This window comes from Lepisosteus platostomus, chromosome 26 (genome assembly GCF_059453375.1).
Source record: "Lepisosteus platostomus isolate fLepPlt1 chromosome 26, fLepPlt1.hap1, whole genome shotgun sequence".
NCBI lineage: Eukaryota > Metazoa > Chordata > Actinopteri > Semionotiformes > Lepisosteidae > Lepisosteus > Lepisosteus platostomus.
In genome coordinates, this window is record NC_142636.1 from 14,514,768 (window position 1) to 14,526,865 (window position 12,098).

Genomic DNA, 12,098 nt, shown 5'->3' on the forward strand with positions numbered 1-12,098 from the left:
GAGTGTCTCTACAGTGACTCTACAGCTCTGATGATGATGAAGGAGTGTTAGTGTGAAGATACAGATGAGCTGGACTGAGTGTCTCTACAGTGACTCTACAGCTCTGATGATGATGAAGGAGTGTTAGTGTGAAGATACAGATGAGCTGGACTGAGTGTCTCTACAGTGACTCTACAGCTCTGATGATGATGAAGGAGTGTTAGTGTGAAGATACAGATGAGCTGGACTGAGTGTCTCTACAGTGACTCTACAGCTCTGATGATGATGAAGGAGTGTTAGTGTGAAGATACAGATGAGCTGGACTGAGTGTCTCTACAGCTCTGATGATGATGAAGGAGTGTTAGTGTGAAGATACAGATGAGCTGGACTGAGTGTCTTTACAGTTACACTACAGCTCTGATGATGATGATGATGATGATGATGGCGTGCTGACAGCACAGGTTCTTTATTATTTATAACAGAACCCAGTGACCCAGCCAGCATAGCAGGAAAGTCTGTCTCTGATACACAAACCATCCAGGTCAGAGAGCAGTGTGTTCACAGTGACTGAGAAACCTCACAACCTCCAACCACTTTCTACCATAACACACCTCTCTCCCACATCACCACAGAGCTCGTTTCCAACTGCTGTCCCATTTAATAAGATTAGGAAAATTATTTTTCCTGTTACTGCTGTAACTGATATGTCTATCACTTTCACAGCTCTAATTAATACTCTCACTGCTACTGATACTGTCACTGCTACTCTCACTGCTGTAACTGTTTTACTCTAATACTGCTGTAACTAATACTCTCACTGCTGTAACTGTTATACTCTAATACTCCTGCTGTTACTAACTCACTGCTGTAACTGTTATACTCTAATACTAACACTCTCACTGCTGTAACTGTTAGCATCTACTGCTGCTGCTGCAGTAACTGTTATATTCTAATACTGCAACTGTCACTGCTGTAACTAACACTCACTGCTGTAACTGTTATATACTAATACTGCTGCTGTTACTGATGTAACTAATACTCCCACTGCTGTACCTGTTATACTCTAATACTAATACTCTCACTGCTGTAACTGTTAGCCTCTAATGCTGCTGCTGCTGCTGTAACTAATACTCACTGCTGTAACTGTTATATTCTAATACTGCTACTGTCACTGCTGTAACTAACACTCACTGCTGTAACTGTTATACTCTAATACTAACACTCTCACTGCTGTAACTGTTAGCATCTACTGCTGCTGCTGCAGTAACTGTTATATTCTAATACTGCTGCTGTTACTGCTGTAACTAACACTCACTGCTGTAACTGTTATATACTAATACTGCTGCTGTTACTGCTGTAACTAACACTCACTGCTGTAACTGTTATACTCTAATACTAACACTCTCACTGCTGTAACTGTTAGCATCTACTGCTGCTGCTGCAGTAACTGTTATATTCTAATACTGCTGCTGTTACTGCTGTAACTAACACTCACTGCTGTAACTGTTATACTCTAATACTAACACTCTCACTGCTGTAACTGTTAGCATCTACTGCTGCTGCTGCAGTAACTGTTATATTCTAATACTGCTGCTGTTACTGCTGTAACTAACACTCACTGCTGTAACTGTTATACTCTAATACTAACACTCTCACTGCTGTAACTGTTAGCATCTACTGCTGCTGCTGCAGTAACTGTTATATTCTAATACTGCTGCTGTTACTGCTGTAACTAACACTCACTGCTGTAACTGTTATACTCTAATACTAACACTCTCACTGCTGTAACTGTTAGCATCTACTGCTGCTGCTGCAGTAACTGTTATATTCTAATACTGCAACTGTCACTGCTGTAACTAACACTCACTGCTGTAACTGTTATACTCTAATACTAACACTCTCACTGCTGTAACTGTTAGCATCTACTGCTGCTGCTGCAGTAACTGTTATATTCTAATACTGCTGCTGTTACTGCTGTAACTAACACTCACTGCTGTAACTGTTATATACTAATACTGCTGCTGTTACTGATGTAACTAATACTCCCACTGCTGTACCTGTTATACTCTAATACTAATACTCTCACTGCTGTAACTGTTAGCCTCTAATGCTGCTGCTGCTGCTGTAACTAATACTCACTGCTGTAACTGTTATATTCTAATACTGCTACTGTCACTGCTGTAACTAACACTCACTGCTGTAACTGTTATACTCTAATACTAACACTCTCACTGCTGTAACTGTTAGCATCTACTGCTGCTGCTGCAGTAACTGTTATATTCTAATACTGCTGCTGTCACTGCTGTAACTAACACTCACTGCTGTAACTGTTATACTCTAATACTAACACTCTCACTGCTGTAACTGTTAGCATCTACTGCTGCTGCTGCAGTAACTGTTATATTCTAATACTGCTGCTGTTACTGCTGTAACTAACACTCACTGCTGTAACTGTTATACTCTAATACTAACACTCTCACTGCTGTAACTGTTAGCATCTACTGCTGCTGCTGCAGTAACTGTTATATTCTAATACTGCAACTGTCACTGCTGTAACTAACACTCACTGCTGTAACTGTTATATACTAATACTGCTGCTGTTACTGATGTAACTAATACTCCCACTGCTGTACCTGTTATACTCTAATACTAATACTCTCACTGCTGTAACTGTTAGCCTCTAATGCTGCTGCTGCTGCTGTAACTAATACTCACTGCTGTAACTGTTATATTCTAATACTGCTACTGTCACTGCTGTAACTAACACTCACTGCTGTAACTGTTATATACTAATACTCTCACTGCTGTAGCTGTTATACTCTAATACTGCTGCCACTACTGTAACTGATGCTCTCACTGCTGTAACATGTACTCTAATACTGCTACTGCTGTATCCAATACTACTCTTGCTGCTGTAACTGTTGTACTCTAATACTCTCACTGCTGTAACTGTTATAATCCAATACTAATACTCTAACTGCTGTAACTGTTATACTCTAATGCTGCTGCTGTCACTGCTGTAACTAATACTCTCACTGCTGTAACTGTTATACTCTAATACTTCTACTGTCACTGCTGTAACTAATACTGTCACTGCTGTTAGTTATATTCTAATACTGCTACTGTCACTGCTGTAACTGTTATATTCTAATACTCTCTCTGCTGTACCTGTTTGTACTCTAATACTGCTGTAACTGTTATATTCTAATACTCTCTCTGCTGTACCTGTTTGTACTCTAATACTGCTGTAACTGTTATATTCTAATACTCTGCTGTACCTGTTTGTACTCTAATACTGCTGTAACTGTTATATTCTAATACTCTGCTGTACCTGTTTGTACTCTAATACTGCTGCTGTCACTGCTGTAACTGTTATTCTTATACTGCTGCTGTCACCGCTGTAACTAATACTCACTGCTGTAACGATTATACCCCAATACTGTTACTGGCACTGCTTTGATACTCACTGCTGTAACTATTAATACTCCAATACTGCTATTGTCACTGGTTTGATACTCACTGCTGTAACTATTAATACTCCAATACTGCTATTGTCACTGGTTTGATACTCACTGCTGTAACTATTATACTCTAATACTGCTACTCACTGCTGTAACCGATGTGACTGTTGTACTCTAATCCTGCCACTGCTACAGTACTGCGTGTGCTGCATCTCATCCTGCTCCTGTCCTAACCAGCAGCACTACAGCTTCTTCCCAGATGCATGAACCCTGCTCCTCGATGAGACGGGCGTCTCTCTCTCTCTCTAAGGGCTGTGTGTGTTTTCAGTGCATGACGAGTCCGTGTCTGTCAAGGCTGTGTCCAGGGCAGCCAGCCAGCTTATCTCCCCGTGCGTGTGCTTCATGCCCTGCTGTCTTCCAGCGTGGAGACGTGTGTATCAGGGGCAGAGTCCACACACACACACACACACACACACACAGAGAGCTGAGCAGAGGACAAGTATTATCCAACAGACAACTTACTAATAATCAGGCAAAGGAACAAGTAACAGGTTTATCCCATACTGAAAAGAGAAGAGAGAAAACAATGTTTTCAACTTGACACCTGAAGAAGGCTTCACACCCGAAACATTGTTTTCTCTCCTCTTCTCAGGTTAATTCCTGCTATCGTTCCTTCCCAGACTATGCATGCTGACGCAGCTACACACTTGAATTACTAATAATCGTCACCGAAGGCACACTAGTGCTCAGGCTCTCTCTGCCTGCCAGTGTCTCTGTTCCTATCTGTCTCTATCGGTCTCTCTGCCCGTGTCACTCTGTCTCATGGCCTGTGGCGTGCTCAGACTGCCCTCTTGTGGCCACTGGCAGTCCGTCAAGATGTGCCCTCTGGTGGAGACAGACAGTACTGCAGTTTCAGACACGCTCACACACACCTCACCCCTGCACACACAATCATGCAGACACACAAGGACACAGGCACACAGTGTCAGAAGCAGACAACAATCCATCGCAGGTTTGTAAGAAATGGCCTTGATCTTTTTTAATAGATATGTACAGGGAATATTTATATATATGTACCACTGAGAGAAACAGGGAGAGGAAAAGGATTAAATTAAAAGGGAGGGACTCAAAACTGAACATTATTCAACCCCCCTTCCCCGATCAGCAGCGACAGCCCCCACCCCCTCGCAGCGCCCCTCGGCTGGAGCCCCCAGACAGTCCTCTTGGACAGTACAAAAACAAGTAAAAAAATCAAAACAAGAAACAGAAAAAAAACAATCATGTCTCCTCTCCCCCTCACTCTGTGCTCTCCTGAGCCGTCTCAGACTTTCTGTAGTTCTGTCTGTCTGTGTCTGTCCCTCTGTCTGTCTGGAGCTCTGTGTCTGTCTGACAGTGTCTGTAGCTCTGTGTGTCTGTAGCTCTGTGTGTCTGTGTGTCTCTCTGACAGTGTCTGTAGCTCTATGTGTCTCTCTGACAGTGTCTGGAGCTCTGTGTCTGTCTCTCTGACTGTCTGTAGCTCTGTGTGTCTGTGTGTCTCTCTGACAGTGTCTGGAGCTCTGTGTCTGTCTATCCCTCTGTGTGTCTCTCCGACAGTGTCTGGAGCTCTATGTGTCTCTCTGACAGTGTCTGGAGCTCTGTGACTGTCTATCCCTCTGTGTGTCTCTCCGACAGTGTCTGGAGCTCTGTGTCTGTCTCTCTGACTGTCTGTAGCTCTGTGTGTCTGTGTGTCTCTCTGACAGTGTCTGGAGCTCTGTGTCTGTCTCTCTGACTGTCTGTAGCTCTGTGTGTCTGTGTGTCTCTCTGACAGTGTCTGTAGGTCTGTAGGTCTGTCTCTCTGACAGTGTCTGTAGGTCTGTCTCTCTGACAGTGTCTGTAGGTCTGTCTCTCTGACAGTGTCTGGAGCTCCGTGTCTGTCTCTCAGACTGTCTGTAGCTCTGTGTCTGTGTGTCTCTCTGACAGTGTCTGTAGCTCTGTGACTGTCTGTCCCTCTGTGTGTCTCTCTGACAGTGTCCAGCCATCTGCTTCTAGTTCAGTCTCTGTGAGAAGGTCTGTCTGTATGTCGGTGGTTCTGTCCATCTCTGACCGTCTGTCTGACTGTCTCAGGGACTGCCTGTGGTCTGTATGCCCCCTGTCTCTCTGCACGCGTCTCTGTCGGCCTTGGCATGTCGATGTGTTTTGTGTCCACAGGTCAGCCACTCGGTCTCTGTCCGTCTAGCCGATGGTGATCCCGAATCCACACTGGAACTTGTTCTTCTGGTGGTTGAGGAAGGCGCCCATGGCCAGAGAGAGGGGCAGGGGCACCAGCTTCTTCTCCAGGGTGGCCCCGACAATCCAGTTACTGTCCACTGAGCCTGAGAGAGAGAGGGGTTAATACACTAACTGGACACTCCAGTACATGAACACTGCACTGAGAGAGAGGGGTTAATACAGACACACTGACTGGACACTCCAGTACATTAACACTGCACTGAGAGAGAGGGGTTAATACAGACACACTGACTGGACACTCCAGTACATTAACACTGCACTGAGAGAGAGGGGTTCATACAGACACACTGACTGGACACTCCAGTACATTAACACTGCACTGAGAGAGAGAGGGGTTAATACAGACACACTGACTGGACACTCCAGTACATTAACACTGCACTGAGAGAGAGGGGTTAATACAGACACACTGACTGGACACTCCAGTACATTAACACTGCACTGAGAGAGAGGGGTTCATACAGACACACTGACTGGACACTCCAGTACATTAACACTGCACTGAGAGAGAGGGGTTCATACAGACACACTGACTGGACACTCCAGTACATTAACACTGCACTGAGAGAGAGAGGGGTTAATACAGACACACTGACTGGACACTCCAGTACATTAACACTGCACTGAGAGAGAGGGGTTAATACAGACACACTGACTGGACACTCCAGTACATTAACACTGCACTGAGAGAGAGGGGTTAATACAGACACACTGACTGGACACTCCAGTACATTAACACTGCACTGAGAGAGAGAGGGGTTAATACAGACACACTGACTGGACACTCCAGTACATTAACACTGCACTGAGAGAGAGAGGGGTTCATACAGACACACTGACTGGACACTCCAGTACATTAACACTGCACTGAGAGAGAGAGAGGGGTTAATACAGACACACTGACTGGACACTCCAGTACATTAACACTGCACTGAGAGAGAGAGGGGTTAATACAGACACACTGACTGGACACTCCAGTACATTAACACTACACTGAGAGAGAGAGAGGGGTTAATACAGACACACTGACTGGACACTCCAGTACATTAACACTGCACTGAGAGAGAGGGGTTAATACTGGTACCTTTAAACAGCAGGTTTGCTTTAGGAAGATCTAACTGGTAACCGAATGACATACTGGTGTCCTGCATGCGAGTGCTGGCTTCAAACTCCACCCCCACCTGCAACTATAAAGAGAGACAGGGGGTTAATGCACATACACACCCAGAGAGAGAGACAGGGGGTTAATGCACATACACACCCAGAGAGAGAGACAGGGGGTTAATACAGACACAGGGAGGGGGGGTAATACAGACACAGGGAGGCACCTGGATCAGGGTGGGGAGAGGCAGGGCTGCTGTCTTACCTGCTCGTTGGCTTTGTGGTAGTATGTGGCGTGAGCGCCTGCGCCCCCTACTGTCAGCGTGGCCACAAAATTACTGCCTGGAGAGAGAGAGAGAGAGAGCTCCTGTCACCACTGACACACAGCCCACGGTGCTGCCCCCACTGCCCCCCCCGACACCTGTGTACCTGCCCCCCGACACCAGCCTCACCTGTGTACCTGCCCGCCAGGGACATGACTGTGCCCTCCTCCCCTGGGCGCCGGTGGTACACCAGTTCCCCCCCCAGGGCCAGGCTCGGGGTCACACTCTGCAGGAAGTGGGCAACTACAATACCTGGGAGCCAGAGAGAGCAGTCAGCACACTGAGAGAGAGACAGGCTGACACACAGACAGGCAGGGTGAGAGAGAGAGAGAGACAGGCAGACACACAGACAGGCAGGGTGAGAGAGAGAGAGAGACAGGCAGACACACAGACAGGCAGGGTGAGAGAGAGAGAGACAGGATCACACATAGACAGGGTGACACACAGACAGACAGACAGGCAGGCAGGCAGGGAGAGAGAGACAGGCTGACACACAGACAGACAGGGTGAGAGAGACAGACAGTCAGGCACGGACAGGAGTCACCTGAGCCCATGATGATGTCAGGGTTCCCCAGAGTGACCGCGGCAGTGAAGTCGTCACCCCTATACTCCGCGTCTGCCTGCCAGTTCACAAACTTCGACTGCTGGGTCTGCAGCACAACACCAGACACACAACTGATACACTGCAACACAACTGGTACCACTTCAACACCAAACACACAAGTGATACAGCTCAACACAGCCCAACCCCTTCAACACCAAACACACAAGTGATACAGCTCAACACAGCCCAACCCCTTCAACACCAAACACACACGTGATACAGCTCAACACAGCCAGTACCCCTTCAACACCAAACACACACGTGATACAGCTCAACACAGCCCAACCCCTTCAACACCAAACACACACGTGATACAGCTCAACACAGCCCAACCCCTTCAACACCAAACACACACGTGATACAGCTCAACACAGCCCAACCCCTTCAACACCAAACACACACGTGATACAGCTCAACACAGCCCAACCCCTTCAACACCAAACACACACGTGATACAGCTCAACACAGCCAGTACCCCTTAAATTCCCCCCGAACGGGCGCACACCTGGAAGGCCAGTTTGGACCGGACTCTGCTGGTCAGCTGGTGGATGACCTGTGCGTTCAGGCTGCCGCTGTTGTCCATGTCGCCCACCATCACAGGGAAGGCCTGGGAGACAGGGGACAGCGGTCAGGGTGCGAGTTCGCCTGGAGCAGGTCACACGTTTCATCCAAACTGCCCGCTCAGTACCTCAGCAGGTCCGGTCTGCTTGGTTCCGACGTAAGTGGCACCGAACCGGTAACTGGAATCTCCCATCGTGCTCAGAGCTACTGTGTGGTTCACCTGCAAAATGACCAGTATAGTAGAACAATCCAGTTACATTAGGAGCTACAGTCCCAGTCCAGTAGAACAGTCCTGTTACACTAGGAGCTACAGTCCAGTCCAGTAGACCAGTCTGTTACACTAGGAGCTCCAGTCCCAGTCCAGTAGAACAGTCTGTTACACTAGGAGCTCCAGTCCCAGTCCAGTTACACTGGGAGTTAGTACACACGGTACACAGGGCTCTTTGAAAAGAAGTGTGTTGACCTTCACTGACCTGGAAGTGATTGCTCAGTCCTTTATTGACTATTAGCTTCACTCCTTCCATCTGCACTGGGAAGATCTCTAGGGACAGGAGAGCAGGGGGGACGGGGGGACAGGGGGGACAGGGGGGACAGGACAGAGTGATTGAGCAACATCAAGAACCTCAAGTTACCCTTCCTGGTTCCCCCCGACCCAGTCAGTGACCCCAAAATCATAAATTCCTTAATACCTCAGCCCCACAACACGGAGCAGTGATCCCCACGTTCATACCTCCTCAGTGACGCCCCCAAACTGCACAGCAGTCAACACCCTCGCCCAGCGACCCCCCCCGACCCCCAGAGAAGCCCAAGGACACCACCAAATTCATACCCCATTTTTCTCACCAACCCCCAGTTTCACAACCCCCGCCCCCCCAGGAAAAAGACACCCCCACCTTTGCACTTGCGATGGCACTCCTCGAAGGTGCCCGGGTTGGAGAGGGCTCCCTCTCTGTCGCCGCCCTGCTGGTCGGCGGTGGCGGCGGGGCCCAGCGAGGACATGGGTGGCATGGTGAAGCCCGGGGGCACCGACATCAGGCCCGGCCCGGCGGGGGTGCTGCTGGCGGGGGGAGGGGGCGCGGAGGGGGCCCCGGCGGCGAAGACGTTGCCCATCGTGGGGGTGCGCGGGGCAGAGAGGCGTGCGGGCAGGACTGTGGGAAGACTGGGCGCAGCGGAGCTGGGACACAGAGGGAGGGGCAGGGAGAGGTCAGCATCAGCGCAGCACGACCTGGACTCCCCGTCCACAGCGGCCGAACCCGCTGCTGGGATTAGGAGCAGCACTGGTCTGTGTGGAAACCAGGAGCACGGCTGCTCGCTCACACACACACAGCCACCACATCCCCCAGCTCTCTCACACACACACACCCCCCAGCTCTCTCACACACACACACCCCCCAGCTCTCTCACACACACACACACCCCAGCTCTCTCTCACACCCCCCCAGCTCTCTCACACACCCACACACCCCCCAGCTCTCTCACACACCCCCCCAGCTCTCTCACACACCCACACACACACCCCCCAGCTCTCTCACACACGCACCCACCCACCCCCGGCCCCAGAACATTGCTGAGGTGAGCCGGGACAAGGCGCCACATCTGAGGTCCAGTGTCCAGTCTCTCTCTCTGTCCACCTCTCTCTCACAATACTGACCAGTGGACAGACCCCAGTCCAGTGTACTCCCCCTCTCTCTCATGACACTGACCAGTGGATAGATCCCAGTCCAGTGTACTCCCTCTCTCATGACACTGACCAGTGGACAGACCCCAGTCCAGTGTACTCCCTCTCTCTCTCATGACACTGACCAGTGGATAGATCCCAGTCCAGTGTACTCCCTCTCTCTCAGGACATGGACCAGTGGACAGACCCCAGTCCAGTGTACTCCCTTTCTCTCACGACACTGACCAGTGGACAGATCCCAGTCCAGTGTACTCCCTCTCTCTGTCCACCTCTCTCTCACGATACTGACCAGTGGACAGACCCCAGTCCAGGCGCCCCGAGCCCCGGACTCTCACGCCAGACGCCCGCGGTGAGCTCACCGGAGTCGCCCCTGACCCGGGCCGCGCTGGTCCGAGGCGGGTTTGATCCGGTCGGGCTGTTAACTGGACCGGCGGGATTACAGGCCGGAGCTCAGGCAGGCGAGAAGCGAAGAAGCGGTCCAGGGTGAAACAGAGTCGGGGCTGTTACTGAGGCCGAGTGGGTTTTAATCGGCCTTGAATGATTTTACTCAGTCCGGGAGAAGAGGGCGCCGGGTGCGCGAGGGAGAGACTCGGAGCCGGACAGACGCACACAGCTGGACATGTCCGACCCCCTCGATGCAGCTCACTGCGACTCGTCGGCTCCGGACAAACTCTGTCCAAACCGCCGCCGGGCTCACAGGTCCCCCGACAGAGGCGCTGGTAAAGACCTGGACCGACACCCTGCGTCGCCGAGCCCACCGATCGATTGCCGATCAGACCCAGCCTCCTGCTCGCCGCGCGGAAATCGCCACCGCAAGCGCGCGCGCACACACACACAGAAAGGCCAGGATTTTATTAAAATGCACCGCCCCGCGTATTTTCAATATGTCTGGCTTTATTCATTCTTTCTGGCAAATAATACATTTATACAAAACCTCATGCGGTACTCACGTTGTCCAACCCAGTCGAGGACGGCTCTTCTATACCGGCTGCACAAGGGAACGGACAACCTAACCCACGACAGGCCAAGGCCTACCTACTCTGCTCGTCCTCAGACATAATTGGGTATTGGCTGCCCCAGCGGCGCTCTGATAGGACGGCGTCTCTGTCAATCATTCAGCAACCTGGAACTAGTGAGAGGTTTGACCCAGCGTGGGGCGGAATGGGCGTGGCTCATGTATTGAGAACACGCCCTCAGAGCAACGTGATTGGTACGTGGGAACCTCGTAGATGCCGTCTGTTGGCCGATATCGACGAACCCTATGAGGTAGAAAACGACCCAAACGCGATTGGAGGTCAAGCCTGCGCTATAGACGAAAGGGCGGATCCCTTATATCAGAAGGGAGAAACGAGGTTGGTTGCAGTGCAGGCTTGCTGAAGGTCAGCCTGCCTGTTTAGGGTGAGCAGGCGAAATTTTTCCCAACCGCTATATTTTATTTTGAAACGCAAGGGTGTCTCTCTGCTGCCCTCTAGCTACCAGGAGGCTAAGACAAATAGTTCAAATTCTGTGGTTTGTCCCGTTAAAACGCGGGACAATGCAATGATGTAACCACAGGTGCAACTCCGCTGTCTTGAACACGGGAAGAGCTGGGAAGACGCATCTGGAAGCTCATTGCTGTCAGAAACCCATCACGAGGAAACTCAGATTTTCACCTACATCACAAGTCCTGTGCCAACCGTGAAATTCACATGGGATCCTGCGCCCAGTGCCCTTACACAGAAGGTGGCGGGAGTGTGGAACAAGCTGCTCAGCCATGTTGTTGAAACCGATACCATGGATTCCCTCAGGAAACAGTTGCCCGAGATCCTCCAGTCAGGACAGGAAGCGGTTATTTACACGAAGGGTGGTGGGGGTGTGGAACAGCCGAACTGTTGAAGCCGACACCCTGCTTTATCTCACGACACAGCTGGATGAGATCCTCCAGTCAGGACAGGAAATGTCCTTTACACAAAGAGTGGTGGGAGCGTGGAACAGGCTGCCCAGCCATGATGTTGAAGCCGATACTTTGGCTTCTGTCAAGAAACAGTTGGACGAGATCCTGGGCTCAAATGTCTACAAACGGATGAGCTGAAGGACTCTTCCCTCTGCTCTCCCAAGCAAGAAATAAAACACAGACACAAGAC

At 50.1% G+C, this 12,098-nt stretch overlaps 1 protein-coding gene across 3 annotated transcripts; it reads right to left on the reverse strand.

Moving 5' to 3' along the window:
* Nucleotides 1-4,453: 4,453 nt before the first annotated feature.
* On the reverse strand, nt 4,454-11,078 carry tomm40 (translocase of outer mitochondrial membrane 40 homolog (yeast)). Of its 3 annotated transcripts, none has more exons than XR_015930661.1 (10): nt 9,191-9,471; nt 8,771-8,838; nt 8,425-8,517; nt 8,242-8,343; nt 7,677-7,782; nt 7,262-7,384; nt 7,075-7,151; nt 6,793-6,895; nt 5,246-5,791; nt 4,454-5,208 (listed from the first exon to the last, which is right to left on the reverse strand). XR_015930661.1 is itself a non-coding variant. In XM_088621303.1 (10 exons), exons 2-10 carry the CDS (start codon nt 9,405-9,407, stop codon nt 5,652-5,654), a joined length of 1,029 nt encoding a protein of 342 aa, XP_088477429.1. In that variant the 5' UTR covers nt 9,408-9,471; nt 10,926-11,078; the 3' UTR covers nt 4,454-5,651. The 3 variants fall into 3 exon arrangements, 2 of the variants coding, with proteins under 2 accessions (XP_088477429.1, XP_088477430.1); XM_088621303.1 differs by adding an exon at nt 10,926-11,078 and having other exon boundaries at nt 4,454-5,791; XM_088621304.1 differs by adding an exon at nt 10,335-10,797 and having other exon boundaries at nt 4,454-5,791.
* Between the last annotated feature and the right edge of the window lie 1,020 nt (nt 11,079-12,098).

Bases quoted from the DNA above. Each gene is read 5' to 3' on its own strand.
- tomm40 (XM_088621303.1), bottom strand. From the start codon at position 9,407: ATGGGCAACGTCTTCGCCGCCGGGGCCCCCTCCGCGCCCCCTCCCCCC. The intron at 8,344-8,424 runs GTACTGAGCGGG...CCTGTCTCCCAG, and splicing joins AGCAGACCGGACCTGCTGAG to GCCTTCCCTGTGATGGTGGG. The intron at 6,896-7,074 runs GTAAGACAGCAG...CTCTCTTTATAG, and splicing joins ACCACAAAGCCAACGAGCAG to TTGCAGGTGGGGGTGGAGTT.